This window comes from Phacochoerus africanus, chromosome 12 (assembly GCF_016906955.1).
Source record: "Phacochoerus africanus isolate WHEZ1 chromosome 12, ROS_Pafr_v1, whole genome shotgun sequence".
Lineage (NCBI taxonomy): Eukaryota > Metazoa > Chordata > Mammalia > Artiodactyla > Suidae > Phacochoerus > Phacochoerus africanus.
This window is the reverse complement of record NC_062555.1, coordinates 13,879,243-13,896,789: the sequence shown is the minus strand read 5'-3', so window position 1 is coordinate 13,896,789 and position 17,547 is coordinate 13,879,243. Positions and strand designations below refer to the sequence as shown.

The 17,547-nt window shown below is 49.1% G+C and overlaps 1 protein-coding gene across 3 annotated transcripts in view; it reads right to left on the bottom strand.

Annotated features, from left to right (window-relative positions):
* Positions 1–17,547, bottom strand: part of TGFB2 (transforming growth factor beta 2) — an 84,971-nt gene that overhangs the window by 20,139 nt on the left and 47,285 nt on the right. For all 3 annotated transcript variants that reach the window (XM_047754924.1, XM_047754926.1, XM_047754925.1), the window contains one exon: positions 9,464–9,627. In XM_047754924.1, coding sequence (XP_047610880.1) covers positions 9,464–9,627 — 164 coding nt within the window. The remainder of the gene's footprint in view (positions 1–9,463; positions 9,628–17,547) is intronic.

Genomic DNA, 17,547 nt, shown 5'->3' with positions numbered 1-17,547 from the left:
AAAGAAAGAGGATGATCAGTCACAGTTGCAGGATTATTAGCCTTTCTTTGAATACCGTGGGGAGAGATGCTGGCCTGCACCACCGCGGGGGTCCCGTCTGCTCACAAGGTTCACGGATTCTGGGTCACGTCATAACCTAATGCAAATGACGACGTTCCAATTTCCTCACGAGGCGAGCGTGTCATTCGATCAGTTTGCAAGTGCCGGAGATATTAATAGCCTTGTGCAGACAAAGTGTTTATTATACCTCCTGGCTTTTTTTTTTAAGTGGGTTACTATACCGTGTGTGTCTCCGACGTGGCGCCAGAGTTAGGATCAGTATTAAGGGGATTGGATGCTGTAAAATTCTGGACAAGAGGAGCACAGTATAACTTTTTTTTTCAGTAGCACTTTTTGCAAGTCTGATTTAACAGACAGTCGGGTTTTCTGGCTGACCTCTTTATATTTTACACACCCTTGGGCAATATGAGCAATGAAAGCTGAACTCTGTGTGTGTACGTGTGCGCACACGGGATCACACACATGCACACGCGTGTGTCTGGGGTTAGGAAAAAGGTGTCATTTCCATTAACCCCATTAGTGCTGCGGTCCTTGCCATGATAGGAACCTCAGCCTTCATTCTGCAGCTCTAGGGCCGTTGACCTTGAATGCTGACTGTACACCCTTAGGGGGTGCGTAGTTTAAAAGCTTTTACAGAGATGAAATGCACTGTCCATCAAAAGTGGCTGGTGATTCACTTCTCTGCACTAAAATCCTTGGGTACTTATTTTTGCTCTGTAAACATCCATTCACCCTTTCTCCCCAAATCTGAAATCATTTCATCTATATTCTACAGCTTAAAGCCAAAGACAAGTGGATATACACATCCTGAGCTATTAATAGCCTGGGATTTAGCTACTGCTTTGTATTTCCTGGCATCACACTTGGCCAACCTGTTACTGTCCACATGCAAATCCAACAGGACATTAAAATCCAAGGATTAAAGAAGGAGGTCAGAAGAGCAGGAGACCAGACGTTCTTTAACTTTGGTTCATCAAAAGTCAGAGTGGTCTGCAGAGGGGAGAGTTCCCTTGTCACAGCAAAGGTGACTTCAACGGAAGCTGGACGCCTCCCCTCTATAAACATAAACAATGCCATTGCTCTTCTTGAGGCCGTGGCCAAGAAACTCGAGCTTGCTTGGAAATCCACTGAGCTTGTTTCATCAGCAGACTCTCTTCTACCAAGCTATCTGACACCAATATTTGGGCCACACACACCAGCCCCATGGGAGAAGGTGACATTTTTCTCCTGATGGTTTATGAGGTATGGACCCAGGATGTGACATACCACCTCCTAGAGAGCTATTTTGCATGATTTTCTAGTGGCCTGAGCTAATAAATGGATCTAAAAATAATCTGGCAACTGACTTGGGCAAGTACTTCTGTAGAGGGCTCTTCCTCTTCGAGGAATCAAAGTCTTAGATGTCAAAATCTGAGAGAGGCCAAGAAAGGAGGGAACTAACATATGTTGACTACCACTCTCCATCCAGCAGCTAAAGACATTGCTTTGTTCTCCCTTACATAAACAGCAAGTGAACTGGCATGATTAAAAAAATGTAGGCATCCCTGTCGTGGCTCAGGGGTTAACAAACCCGTCTAGTATCCATAGGTTGTGGGTTCGGTCCCTGGCCTCACTCACTGGGTTAAGGATCCAGTGTTGCCATGAGCTGTGGTGTAGGTCGAAGACGCGGCTCGGATCCCAAGTTGCTGTGGCTCTGGTGTAGGCCGGTGCCTACAGCTCCAATTTGACGCCTCGCCTGGGAACCTCCATATGCCACACCGGCCCTAAAAAGTCAAAAGCCGAAAAACAAAAAACAAGGCAGCTTGGATCACAAGGCCCACACCACTGACCACTACACCGTGCTGTCTCACACCGTGCTGTCTCAATAAGGATGACTCGTGAACTAGCGACAGCAAGGAAACACCATAGGAATTAACTGAATCTGGGCCCACTTCAATCTGAGGCATTCAGATACTCCTGCTATAAATATTGCTGGGCTCAGAGAAATCTCCTGATGCAGGCAGAGGGTCCAGCCCCATGGAGTTACCTGCCTGCCCACTCAGCAAGCCAACCAAGATGGCAGAGTGCCATCTTTCTGAAGGAATGAGTTCAGAAGCATTCCTCTGGAGTCTCCAGATTTTGCTATCCGAGTCCCTTGGGTATGCCTCAGTGAGGAGAAAGACTGCACTGCTGAGACACCATTTGGAGTCTGTTCCTCCACTAGACCCCAGGCAACCGGAAGGTGCAGGCTGAGTCTGATTCCTCTCTAGATGACTGGCACCAGTTATGCTGCCAACAGCAGGAGATGTTCAGTTTGCTGACCATGACCCTACGGAGCAGATTGGGCGGTGGATTCAAAAGGGCTGCAACTTCTTGGACATTCCTCCCTCAAGAGACGGGGTCTATTGCTTTCCCCTTTGAACCTGGGCCAGTACTTTACCGGATCAATAGAATAGGGTGAAAGTGCGGCTCTGATGGTTCTGGTCCTCGTCACTTGGTTCCCTGAACCTCACGTAAAATGCCTGACAACTCTTCTGGGACGACCAGGTAGATACATCCTAAAACTATCTAGAGAGGAGGAGTGACTCAGTCAAGCCATCCAAGCTCCAAGTTCAGGGGCAAACTCATCATGGATCCTCCAGATCCGCTCCATGGCCCCCTTGACCTCCATCAAGTGTCCCCAGTCAAAGCCACAGGGTTTTGAAAAACAGCCCAACCAAGCCCCACCCAAGTCTTTGACCCCTAAAAATCTATAAAATAATTGATATTGAGGCCATGAAATTTGCGGGTAGTTTGGTATCCAGGGACTGGATCACTGAATCAGTTAGAAAGGTACAAATCTCAGTATCCTCTAAGTGGGAAAGTTAGACGTGAGAAGTGTGAAAAGAGTGTAAACTGGTGAGCAGAATCTAGAACTAGCTGACAGCTCCAAGGCCCTCTGAGGTCAACACCCCTAAATGTAAGCATGCTATGGTGGTCCCCGGTGGCCAAAAGGGCATGGGTGCCCTTAAGTAAGTTATTCATGTCTTGGGGCTTCACTTCCTTGCCTGTAAAAATTATGGGGGCTTACCCCCCTCCAAGATGGCAGACCCCCTTGCTCTCATTGGCAATGTTCTACTGAAGAAGATTCCCTTTCCCCGTTCTTTCTCCCTCGTAACTCTGGGAATGATTTTAATCATAAATACAAGCACGACGTAATCATAAAAAGATGCGTTCCATTTTCCAAATGGGCCAAAACGCTACGTTAAATATTGTAGGTTCAAACATATTCCCAGAGCCCTGGAGCTTTCGCTGAGCGTATTCCAATAAAGGCTGCCTTTGGCGTCAATCTCTAAAAAGATGGTAAGGGTCACTCCTATTTGGAAAAATTGCAGTTTCTGTCTCTTTTTTCCCCCCTCTCTTGCCCTTCGCATCACGGGGCTCCATCCCGTTCCTCTGCCGGGCGATGCTGGTGTCCTTCGGAAGTCAGAGCACGGTCACACCCGCACATGCTCTTCAGAGTCTGTGATCATAACAGAAGTCAGAGGGAGCAGGAGGACATCAGGTTTTATATTACCACCATTCATCACCGTTCTGACAGGCTATTCTGTAGAGAGAAGAATGAGCGTCCCCTTGCCAAACTAAACATGATTTCCACAGAAGCTTGGGTGTCCCGACTCTCACAGGCAGGGAGAGTCAGCAGATGCAACGCCAGCCCTGGACAAGGCGGCCTGGGAACTCGCTCACAGAAAGGCTATCTTAGGGCTTTCCAGCCTGGAAGAGTCTGCCCGTGTGCATTTTATGGGACGGAATGACCCCCAACGCTTAGGCCATGCCTCCCATTGGTGATTCCCAAAGGAGAAGGATCATAGCTGCACAAGAGGAGAGCTTTGCCAAACTCTATCCATCCAGAGGCAAGGCTTTTCCTCTCCAGGAAGAATCAGAATCTTCCTGGAGAGGAAAGGGACAAGGGACAGGTCTTACAGAGGCTTCCCCAGGGCTTTTGCGGGTGGGGGAGTAATTCTTATACCCACAGAAGCACGCGCACCTACACACGCACAGGTGCCTGCTCGCGCATGCGCGCACACGCTCGCCCCACCTTGCCACCGCCTCTTCCCACCCCACCCCCCCCCGCTTAAAATCAATGTCCCGAGAAATCCTAATAAATCGATTCCTTGTCATCTTTCCTCTGTCCCTCTAGGAAGCAGATTGTCAACCACGTGTCAAGAAATACTAGAAACTTCAGAGGCTCTGTGCTTCTGAATAGATGAGCTCTCCAAATAGCTAAAGATCTGCCCACTGAAGCACCAAGCATTTCATTTTTCAAAATAACATTTCAGCCTTGAGATGTAAAACTCTCTGGCCCTTACCGGACGTGTTCAGTTTCCTGAGTATAGGTTAGCCTCACCGGCAAGATTCAAAGCTGTTACCCCAAGCATCCCTTTCTGACCTCGGACTGGAAGAGGGGGTTTATCCCTAAAAGCTGCAGAGACTTCCAAATGCACTAACAGCAAATGAAAAGTTGGAGAAGGACAAGCCACAAACGGAACTCCCAAATAAAGAGGCCACAAACAGATGTCCGAAGCCAGGGAGGGTGCCAGAAAGACAAGTCCAAACAGGATTGGCTGGGTTAACTATAAACAGGATAAGAGTTAGGAAAACTGTTCACAACAGGCATTGCATTCTCTGACCTGACCTTCTGGGCTGGCCATCAGTGGGGTGCATGTGTAACCATCTCAAGTCTAAAAGGGCATCTCGGGAGTTCCCTGGTGGCTCAGCAGGTTGAGGACCCAGCATTGCCGCTGCTGTGGTGCAGGTTCAGTCCCTGACCAGGGAGCTTCTGCATGCCATGGGCATGGCCAAAAATGAACTAAAATAAAATAAAGGGGCGTCTCCTCTTGTCAGAGGTCTTGCCTCCAGCCTTCCTTCTAATCCAGGCTTCGAGTTTCCTGTGGTCCTAGAGAGGGCCAGTGGCTGCCTTTCCGGTGAGTCAGCTGTGTGTGTGAGCACTGCGCCTTCTGATAGGGCGCTCTGGGATCTCTCTGACTTACTTCCTGGACCTTGGCTGGGTTTCAGGAGGTTAGACTGCTGCAGAGCTGAGCTCCAGATAACAGCTCCAAGGAGTTGTTATTCTTCCTTATTTTCCTCTAAAACTACCTCCTTCCAGATTCCCGTGTTCAGTGACATTGAACAAGCTCAAGGTCACGTTCTCCATACAAGGAGCTTCCACCTTTTCCATCGGGGGACTTGAATCGGACCCGAGCTGGCCGCTTGTGTCATGGGGTAGCCAGTGCTGCAGGAACCTCTGGGAAGAAGTTGCTAAGGTCCTCTAAATGACCTGCCTCAGGGGACAGATCCCCTCCCAGAGATGAGATGGCCTCTGAGAGGAAGACAGAGCATCAGGAATCAGCTCTCAGAGGCCACGCCTCAGAGCATAAGGTCGGAAGCCAAAGAATAACAGTGACTTAGCAGCTTACGTTACAGGCAACAAAAGCTAAGAGATCTTGCCTTCAATTAACTGAAGGCATGTAACTGAAACAGGGCCAGAGAGCACAATCCATCTGTACAGAGAGCTCTGTAAGAGAGATTTACTTGAAAAAAGAAGGGAAAAGAGGGTGTGGAATCATGTTTTTGTTTTGATGTTTCAAATCTCCTCGCAATACATCTGGTTACCTTTGATCAAGCTGTGTTTTCAGAGAACTTGGTCTTGGCTTTCCCTTCAAATACCACTCCACCCTCTGGCCAGCCTAGTTTCTCCCTGTTTTCTTCTATGCTGGCTGATCTATTGAGGCGAAGAGGTAGAGAAAGATGGGCTACAAAGAGCAAATACGGTGAGCAGCGAGCACTTGGGAGTCAGAGCTTGAATCCCAGCCCTGCCCCCTCTGAGCTGTATGACCCTGGCCAAGGGACCTAATTTCTCTGTGACTCAGCATCTTTCTCTGTTAAAAAGGAGAACGAATACAGTTATAAGAAGACTATTTTAAATGGGCGAAGGGGGTCAAAAGGGACCAACTTCCACTTGTAAGATGATTAAGTTTGGGGATGACTACAGTGAGCATCTAACTGTACTGGAGCACCTAACAATACCGCGGCATCTCTTTGGAAGTTAAGAGAGCAAATTTTCGATTTTAAAGTTCTCACCATGGAGGGGTGGGAGGGATGGGGGTGGGGAATGTGTAACTGCGTGAAGGGATGGATGTTAACTAATCTTATTGTGGTGAGATCTTTCTGCAGTATATACATACATCAAATCCTGTGTTGCATATCTTAAACTAATGCAATGCCGTGTCTATTCTATCTCAATAAATCTGAAAAAAAAATCATGTCTCATTATGCAAACTTCATGATAGAACTGTGACTACTAACTGAGACATAGCTACGGAGGGCTTAGAAAAGGGGCTGGTACACAGAAAGCCGACTTTGTCGGATGCTCTCAGAACACATGTTAAAATATGAAAGGCTCAGAGTTCCCAGAATCTGTATCCATGAAGATGGGTTCGAGCCCTGGCCTTGTTCCATAGTTTAAGGATCCAGCATTGTCAAGAACTTCAGCATAGGTCAAAGATGTGGCTTGGATCCAGTGTTGCTGGGGCTTCGGCGTAGGCCGGCAGCTGCAGCTCCCATTCAACCCCTAGCCTGGGAACTTCCATGCACTTCAGGTGAGGCCATAAAAATAAAATAAGATTAAAAAAAATTTAAAAGTCTCCAGGGATAGGTCTTCGAGGATCCATTTTAATAAGGAAGAATGTCTTTCCATGAACACACATGTAAACTAGCACTTGGAAACTGAACAACTTTAAACTCATTCTCTGAGATTTCATACACAATGTTCCATTTGTACGGGAATTTTTCCATTTTCATCATACATGCAAAGTCTTTTCCAAATTACCCAAATGTCTACAATTCAGGACAATGAAAGTTTTCTGCATACAGATGTCAATTTCTTTCTTTTCCTCAAGTGGGTCTGCTTTTTTTTTTTTTTGGTCTTCTTTGGGCCACACCCACGGCACATGGAAGTTCCTGGACTAGAGGTCAAAGTGGAGCTGCAACCGTCACCTATACCCCAGTTCACAGCAACACTGGATCCTTAACCCACTGAGTGGTGCCAGGGATCGAACCTGCATCCTCATGGTTACTAGTCTGGTTCGTTACCGCTGAGCCACGACAGGAACTCTGTGAGCCCGATTTTTAGTCATATTGTCTCACATGCCTCCTCCATAACACTGGGGTTTGCCGTTGATCCTGCTTAGTCTCTCTCTACACACCTTCCCTGGAGGGCCACCCTCTGCCCTAGTCTTTCGTCACCTCCTGCCACTGGACACCATTGCTTTGGTGCCCTCGACAGGCCCCTTCAGAGAAGACCTTTGCACAGGTCATGGCTTCTTTCAAGAATGACCATCCCTCATGGTGTTGTAGCAGCTATTTCTTGAGGCTCCACCCAAATGTCAAGTCCCCAGTGACATGTGCCCAACTCTGCCCTCCACATACACTGTTCACAGGACACTCGGACACATTCCCTGCAAACTGGTCCGCTGCTCTCACCAGACCCCGGGCTTTTAAAGGAGTGATTTCATGTGCATCAGAATCCCCTAGAGATCTTGTTAAAAATGGAGGTTCTGATCTACCCTCTGTGCACTCTGCTTCAGTCTGTCTGGGGTGAGGCCTGGGAGTCTGTATTTCTCCCAGCTCCTAGGTAATGCGGATGCTACTGCCTCCTAGCCCACATCAATAGCAAGCTGTTAAGAACATCCCTCAGATCTTGGTAACTTGGCATCATAATCTTCACCATCATCATCACCACCATCATCACCACCATCACCATCGCCATCATCATCATCATCAGCATCATCACCATCATCACCACCATCATTATCATCATCATCATCATCAGCATCATCACCACCATCATTATCATCACCACCATCATCACCACCATCATTATCATCACCACCATCATCACCACCATCATCATCAGCAGCAGCAGCATCATCACCACCATCATTATCATCACCACCATCATTACCACCATCATCACCATCATCACCACCATCATTATCATCACCACCATCATCACCACCACCATCATCACCACCATCATCACCACCATCATCACCATCATCACCACCATCATCATCATCATCATCATCATCAGCATCATCACCACCATCATTATCATCACCACCATCATCACCACCATCATTATCATCACCACCATCATCACCACCATCATCATCAGCAGCAGCAGCATCATCACCACCATCATTATCATCACCACCATCATCACCACCATCATCACCATCATCACCACCATCATTATCATCACCACCATCATCACCACCACCATCATCACCACCATCATCACCACCATCATCACCATCATCACCACCATCATCATCATCATCATCATCATCAGCATCATCACCACCATCATTATCATCACCACCATCATCACCACCATCATTATCATCACCACCATCATCACCACCATCATTATCATCACCACCATCATCACCATCATCACCACCATCATCACCACCATCATCACCATCATCACCACCATCATTATCATCACCACCATCATCACCACCATCATCATCATCAGCAGCAGCATCATCACCATCATCACCACCATCATTATCATCACCACCATCATCACCACCATCATCATCAGCAGCAGCAGCATCATCAGCATCATCACCATCATCATTATTATCACCACCATCATCACTACCATCATCATCATCATTATCAGCATCATCACCATCATCACCATCATCATTATCATCACCGACATCATCGCCACCAGCACCATCATCATCACCACCATCAGCAGCAGCAGCAGCAGCAGCAGCATCTTTTGACGCAGCCGCCTGGCAGCTGTGCTTAGGGAGATGAGATGTCATGGCTGCCTGAAATAACAGAGGACAGAGGTGAACAGAGGATGTGAAGCTGGTGGGGGCTAGCTAGGAAAGGGGGGTAGCGTCAGAGAGGAAAAGGAGGCAGGATGAGACTAGTGAAGAGCCAGGAGGTGGTGAAGAGAGGAAGAGAAGAGAGAGAAGACAATAGGAAGGAAGTGATGCGGGAAGAAAAGGAGAAAGGGGTGGCTGCTGGATGGGAAAAGGCAAGTCGCTGACATCTCTCCTTGGGGTGGGATTGATCCTATGCCATCTGACTTTCCAGAGCAGAGGGTGCACTTCTGCACTGGAGCCCTCCCAAGGGTGGGCATTCCAGCCACTCATGCTCAGAGCTGCCCCGCTTCACGAAAGGCTCTTCCAGATACCCAGGATGAGCTGTCACTGTACGAGGAATAACCACCGAGGGTCTATCTCTTGATGGTGGGTGCAGAAAGCGGTGTATGTCAGTTCAGATGAGCTCTGTCTTAGGAAGTCCTTCACCCTAGGACCTCAAACCGCATGTCCAATCAAGCAACGCAAAGCAAAGTTACCTGATACAGTTCGATCCGTTGTTCAGCCACTCTGGCTTTTGGGTTTTGTAAACGAAAGACTCTGAACTCTGCCTTCACCAAATTGGAAGCATTCTTCTCCATCGCTGAGACGTCAAATCGGACAATTCTGAAGTAGGGTCTGTAGAAAGTGGGCGGGATGGCATCTGTAAAAAGTTAGGGCAGTCATTGAAGATGATAAAATCCATTGTTCTCTCTAAAAAAAAAAAAAAAAAAGACCACGCAGCACGAGACAGTCTTAAGAAACCATACGGGAATTATCTACAGAAATGATTTCGTCGCCAATGACCAATTTAATATCACTAACAATTTCACCAAGAAAAAAAAAAAACACATATGCATTTGGTTACAGGAATAGCAGATTAATAGGGATTAGCAAACCACTTCCAACTCCATTTGCCGGCACAACGTTAACCCTATCCTTTGAAAGTTGACGGACTGGTGGAAAATCTTAGATGGTTATGAACTGGAACAAGTTCATGACAGTTGATGCCTGGACAGAGCTGTTAAGCTTGCATACACTTTAATCACATATGCCAAGAAAATAGCTCCTAACGGCAAGCAGTTCGCCCATGTATTTTTTTCCCTTGAAATGTTGGCATCCAGACACTCTGCTCTATCCAGGTTCATGTACTGCATCTTTTCTGGCTTTCACACACATATGACCAAATACACCCTAGTCAAGTTAGGGTGAGGACATTTGAATAAAAATACACTCATACTGGTTATATCCAGACCAGTCTTAGAATTCTTTATTCAGCATAAATGCCCATTGGTGGAAGAGAATCCTAGATAATGAAGAGAAAGAATCAACCCAGATTCCTTCTGGTCGGAGCCAGGAAAAATACAGAGATGCAGAGAGCACACAATAATTTCAAGTTCATGGGCTGCTGGAATTCTGCTGTTGTTTTGTAGCAATATTTCCCTTGCCTTTGAACATGCAACTGGAGCCTCTATCAAACCCAAGCAAGTTCTAATTCTATCCCCATGCTTCCTAGACAACACCCACTCATCAAGCACCTGCACTGAGCAGGCCACTTGTTATAGGTTTTCTGCAATACTCTCTTTTGTTATTTTTTTTTTGCAATACTCATTTCTGTAACACTCTTCCAAATCTCCTGCAAGGAGTTCCTGTTGTGGGACAGCGGAAACGAACCTGACTAGTTTCCATGAGGATGCTGGTTCAATCCCTGACTTCACTTAGTGCAGCAGGGACCTATATTTCCGTGAGCTGTGGTGTAGGTCACAGACATGGCTCGAATCCTGCTTTGCTGTGGCTGTGGTAGGCCGGCAGCTATAGCTCTGATTCGACCCCTAGCCTGGGAACTTCCATAAGCCGTGGGTGAGGCCCTAAAAAGAAAAAAAAGAAAAAAAAAAAAAAGAAACCTCCTGCAAGCGTACTTTTATTATTCTGGAATGTTCCACGCAACTCCGGCGGTTCCATTATGCTATACCCTCTCCTCAGTTGCGTCGCTTCATTACAACATAATCATTCAGCTTTTATGCCTCCTTAGAAATGTTTTTATTACGTCGTTATTAATGTTTGTTTATTTTGTTTCCCCCCCATGAAGTTTTAAGAATCTTGCCAACCGCCCATATTTTCCAGGTCCTTCTTTTTCCCCACCAACCTAGGACCGGGCTCTGCTCACACCGGGTTCACCAAATACCCACTGTTTGCACAGTTGGTCATCAACCCACTGTTTGAAAGACTCAGGCATCTGGCTATTGGCAAGACTAGCTTCTTATTGAATAAATGAACCATCCTGCTGATCTTAAAATAGAAATAAATACCTTTTGCGATTTCCTGGGAAATCCATGCCCCCATGATTGCACAAAAAAAAAATAAAATGCTAGGAACGCACCAACACTTCTTCATCTTAGGAACACTGCACTCTTTTTCCTCATATAGGCTTTTCTCCAGGCCTTTCCCATGTCCCTGTGACTCTCAGAAAGCAGCTCATGCAGGAGCTCCCATTGTGGCGCATTGGGTTAAGTATCCGAGAGGATGCAGGTTCGATCCCTGGCCTTGCTCAGTTGGTTAAGGATCCAGCGTTGCCGTGAGCTGTGGTGTAGCTCGAAGATGCAGCTCGGATCTGGCGTGGCTGTGGCTGTGGTGTAGGCCGGCGGCTACAGCTCCGATTCGACCCCTAGCCTGGGAACCTCCATATACTGCAGGTGCAGCCCTAAATAGACAAAAGAAAGAAAGAAAGCCAGCAGCTCATGGGGAAGAGGTGAATTTCAAACCCCGCTCTGCTCGATGACACTTCCCAAGTGACTATGTGGATTGAGGCTTTGTAGCTCAGAGGTCTCAGAAACACATCAACAAACAAACCCTCTGCAACCTAAAGCGTCCAGGTTTCAGAGGGAAGAAAATGTTCTTGCACACATGGGCACATGGGCATGGCCCAGGGCGCGACTTCTGGGAGCTACCTGGTGGATAGCTTCAGGTGGGCAAACTTCCGCACAGGCACGAAGGCTTGGGGAGCTCCCTGGCCCGGCCGTGGGCAAAGGGGCTGCAGGAAGAACTGCCACTTCCCTGCACTGGCCCAGGCTCCCTCCAGGTGGCTGCACAGGCGGGCCTCGCCTGACCCACTCCGCTGAGAATAGGCCGGGTGCCCGGGCATCGAGGCCTGGGGCTGGGGCCAGGCTCCCTGGCTTCTCGCATGCTCTCGTCCGGCCAGGACCTTCCACAGGCCTATGGCTGCATATTCATCTTCCCGTGGCTTCCCCGTCACATGGCAGAAGCTTTGAATGTGCTTTGGAGAAGTGTCCCAAACGGGCAAAGCTGCTCCGGTGCGTCTCCCGTCCTTAGGCAGAGCAAACACCGCCTGCCAGGCGTGTCCCCCTCCTCTCGGTGGACCCCTGCAGGCCCGTTCTACTCCCACAGACACCGCCTCGTGCACCCCCACCCGCCCCAATCTTATCCTTCCATCGAGTTTGTAAATAAGTGCTCTTGAGATTTATTTTTATTCTCTTTTGTGTTTATTAAACTTTGAACAATTTTTTCCCCCTCCTGGTCTTCTGCCCAATTACCCGCTTGCTTTTTATGGCCACTTTGGACCCGGAGGTCAATTTTGTTTCTCCCTCTTCTAAGCAAATGGTCCAATGATCCCGTCCGAGGCTTTCGAGCTCTGAAGGGGTGTTTGCAAATATTTACGGGAGAAGCTGGATGGTTAAGTGCGTGGCTCTGCTCCGCTCCCTGTCCCGGGCCCACGGCCCTCCTCCCCTTGGGCCATTATAACCCCTTCGGCTGTTTCAACTGCCTGATAACACCATCCATGTACTGGGCTCTTGTTTTAGGAGTCAAAGCAGTTGATGCAGGAGGTGACATGATGGGCAGCGCCCCCAGCACCTCGGCCCTGGTCTTGGGAAGGGACCAGGACCAGGACACAGTAGCGTTTCCCGGGCTCCTGCTCCAGCATCCCGGAAAGCGAGCTCACTGGATAAAGACCAGGGACTAAGGAACTGACGACCACTTCTAAGAGTCCATCCCAGCTGCCCCACCCCACCCCACCCCCGGCAATGTCATCTGCTACGAGTCCCCAGCCCCCTGGCTGGTGGAGGAACTTGAGTGACTTGCCAAATACTTCTGCACTGGGAGTGGGGGGAGCCCAGCACATTGCTCGCATAGCCTGTGAGCCCTGCCCTTACCTCATAAAAGCTTTCGGACGTGAGGTGCAGAGACGTGGGTCCCTCCACACCCAGCCTTGAGGCCGAGCCTCGTTTCTTGGGCTCTGGGCACCGGGCAGCCCGGTAGTTATTTCATGGTTTGAGCAACCCGGATCCACCCACCTGGCCTCAGAGGGCATGCAGCTTTTCCCTCCGCCTTCTCCAAGAACCCACTTTCCCCTCTGGAAGGGGAGGTCTTTCTAAAGGCCTCTGGAATTCCAATCCGGTTCTTCTCCCATGGCCAGCTCGCCAGGGACCTTGGCTGGACCTTCAGTAATTTGTCCATGCTCATCCTGGCTGGCTCACTCCTCTCCGCTTTTTTTTTTTTTCTTCAGGGCTGCACCCATGCCATAAGGAGGTTCCCAGGCTAGGGGTCGAATCGGAGCTGCGGATGCCACTGGTCTACACTACAGCCACAGCAACATGAGATCTGAGCCGCCTCTGTGACCTATACCACAGCTCACAGCAACACCGGATCTTTGACCCACTGAGTGAGGCCAGGGATCACACCCACGTCCTCATGGACACTAGTCAGGTTCATTACCGCAGAGCCGCAATAGCATGGCCTCTCCTCTCCACTTCTGACCCACTTTTTCAGGTTCCATCAGATGTGTCTTCCTCCAGCTCTGTGGATCTCAGACCACCAGGCTGGTCCTGCTCCCCAACACTGTCTCACGTGCCTTCCTCTTGTGGAAAAGCTTGCACGTGGGAGGTTCCAGAATGTCACCCAGCAATGGGATTCCACTCACCGCAGCCCTGGCCACCCACCTCTGCTAAATCCCATTTGGTGGAACGGGCGGAGGGAAAAGAGAAAAGGAGGCAATCTAGCTACTGAGTAACAAAGAGGCCGTGTGGAATGCCCAGTGATGGCATGGCATCCCGAGCTGCTTTTACAGGCATTATATTTGGACTTGTCATCTGTTCCAAATAACATATTAGCTCATATAAAAATTACCTCTATTATTTTTTGCCTCTTTTTTTTTTAAGGTCACCCTTGCAGCATATGTAGGTTCCCAGGCTAGGTAGCGGTCGAATTGGAGCTGCAGCTGCCTGCTCACGCCACAGCCACAGCAACGCCAGATCCTTAACCCACTAAGCGAGGCCAGGGATGGAACTGCCATCCTCATGGATCCTCGCTGGTTCGTAACCCCTGAGCCACAGCAAGAACTCCCTATTAGCTCATTCTAAATTATCTTCTCCCTGTGCGAGCAGGAATCTTCGCTTAGAGTTCATTGGGTCCCTACAGCCCAGGGATGGCTTTGTGGGCACATGACCAGGGTGGCTGCACTGGGTCCCAAACTCAGAGAAGCCTGACACTTGAGTTGGATGTTCTGTGATCACCACCTTGAAACCTGGGTCATTTCCTCTTGGCATTTAGGCTTCGTCGACGAAGTCTGATGGGACCACAGGGCATACGGGGGCAGGGGGGGGACCTCACTCTCATGGTTTTCCCCCTCCCATCACCCCCCCCCAGGACTGGGGCTTGGCCCCCCCGCCCCTCGCCCCTGGGAAAAGCGGCATCAGGCACGCACACCTGAACCATCTCGGGGCCGGGCGTGGGGGCAGCTGGTTCTCTGAGGCTGCGACGCCCTCAGAGGCAGCTCGGCTGGACCAAGTTGCTGGCCCTGCTCAGCCAGCTGCAGTTAGAGGATCTGAAGGCAGGGGGGCCCATGAGGCCCCTTGAACTTTAACCCCAAAGCAAAAAGTCCTAGCTACGGGCAACGGGGCCAGCATTTGTTTTTTCTGAGCCGGTATCTTCATCTGATCAACAAAGAGGTAAACCATTTTCCCCCTCCTATGCACTGACCCAGACTGTCAGGACCACACAAATGAGCAGAAGGGGTGTCTGAGCACTGGCTCTAGCTCAAACGTCCCCCCAACATGTCCCTTTCCTCTCCCCCCCTTTCTTTTTTCCCCCTCTTTTAAAATTATAGTTGATTTACAAGGTTGCACCAATTTCTGCTGTACAACAAAGGGACCCCATCACACACACACATATATACGTATATATATTCCCTTTCTTGTCTTATCTTCCATCGTGTTCTATCCCAAGAGACTGGATAGAGGTCCCTGTGCTGTACAGCAGGACCTCACTGCTTCTCCATTCTCCATGTCATAGTTTACACCTACCAACCCCAAACTCCCCACCCATCCCACTTCTCCCTGGGCAACCACAAGTCCCTTCCAGTTACCTGAACTTTAAATACAAGCTAGTTTCTCTTTAAGGGGAGAAGTTGTTAAGAGGCTTACAGAGAAGCCCAGGCCCTTGCGGTTTGGTGTGGACAAGAAGATCCTGAATAGCAGGGTTTCTCAAGAGTGGGTGTGGGCTAGGGCCCAAGCTCTGCATTTAACCAGCTCCTTAGGCAACTCTTCTGTGCCCTAGCGTCTGAGGACTGCTGATATAAACCACGGAAGAAAAGAAATCCACAAAGGAAGACCGAAAGACAGAGGAGCAGCTACAATGGACGGATTTTTATCTTTTGCAAGCACTGATCACTGTCTAACACGCTCTAAAATTGACTAAATAATCTATTGTTTATTATCACCTGTCTCCTGTTGCTAAGACGTAAATGCCATAGGGGAATCTTTGTCTATTTTGTTCAATTAAGTATCTAAACTATTCAGGAAAGTACACAGAACATAATAGCAGCTCAAGAAATATTTTGGAATGGTTACAAAAACAACAAGGAGCATCTAAACTTTGGCTCCCACATTACACGCAGAAAAGACTAAGACAGAAGAAACGGCAGCAACACAAGAGCTCCGGGGCTCTTATAACGGACAAATAAATCCCTCTGTGATAGGTGCCACCTTGACTGCTCTTTCCTTCTTTTTCTTTTTCTGGCTGCACCTGTGGCATATGGAAGTTCCCAGGCTAGGGGTCAAATCCGAGCTGCAGCTGCCAGGCTACACCACAGCCACAGCAATGCAGGATGCTTAATCCACCGATCAAGGCCAGCGATCGAACCCACATCCCTACAGACACCATGTCAGGTTCTTAACCCACTGAGTCACAGAGGGAACACCTAAGAAGGTGTTTTTCATCCCCATTTCACAGATCAGGAAATTAAAAACACGGAGAGTGACATAACTCCTGGCTAAGGTCAAGGAGAAGCTGGTCTGTCAATCCAAAGCTCTGGCTTTTCATCCCAATAGTCTGCTTTTTGTGCAAAGGAGCTCCTGATGGGGGCTGAATCCCACCCCTGGTGGAAATCCCAAGATCCTCCATGGAGCATCGTTGCAAAAATGGGCACCAAGAAGTAGCTTCTGCACCGCTACGGATCTGTCTGACCTGTCAGTACAGCTCGAGAAAATTTTTTTTGACCACACCCTCAGCATGCAGAAGTTCCTGGGCCAGGGATCAAACCCATGCCACAGCTGTAACCTAAGTCAGAGCGGTGACAACACTGGATCCTTAACCCACTGCGTGACCAGGGAACCTCAAAGCTGGAGAAACTTTAATGCAAGGCCCGGTATTTTTGCCGAGACTCATGAAAAGAGCAGCCCTGATTTGGAGACCTTGGGCTTGCTGAGGGGCCGAGCTTCCCTATGAGAGACCCTTGGCTAAACTCCGGGGCTCCCAGGGTCTTTCAGGCCTTCTTCTGGATGTGCCTGGTGTCTCTGTCTGCAGTAGCACCCACTGGCTTTAATCCCAAGCTTCACAAAGGAACAGAACAGATGTCGCTCCCTTTTCTAGAAACGACTACACTTGCCCTGCAGCTCGACAGCAATGGGCACGGAGTTCTGACAGCCCCTAACGAGGGGAGTGGCCCCTTATTCCTGACAGGCCCGGCTTCGAGGGAAAGAGTTGGGGTTCATTAGCCACCCCAGGAGCACGGCCAGACATGCAACCCTCCGAATGGTTGGAGGGCCAGAAACCTGCTTCCATGCGTGTGTGCACAGATGCAGCCAGTGAAAAACCAAGACAAGTGTGTCTGGGGGTTTTTCTCAAATGTGTCTTGGCACACGGGATAAGGATTTGATATCACTACCACATCCCAGGCCCTGCTGACATTCAGGTCACAGCAACTGAGCACAAAATGACTGAAGCATCAACAGCGCATCAGCAGTGGTTTCTGATTTTCTCGCAGCCCGCGCTCCTGCTACACGTAACACAGCACCGGGCATCTGGGATGGAAAGTGGGGCACCTCCGAGAGGGGACGGCGTCAGACCTGACGTGCTGCTGGCACTTGTGAGTCTGAGTGTGTCAGCATCAGCAAATGGGACCTGGCCCTGCTCCCTGCTATCTGAGATTCTGCGCGCTGTCAGCAGGCATGCCTGGGCCCCTTCTTAAAGGGGGCCAGAAAAAAAAAAAAAAGGAAAATCACGGTGGTTGGTTTGCTTGGACTGTGACAGACATGCGGTCTCTCATGTCTACTCCACAGTTTCCAGCACC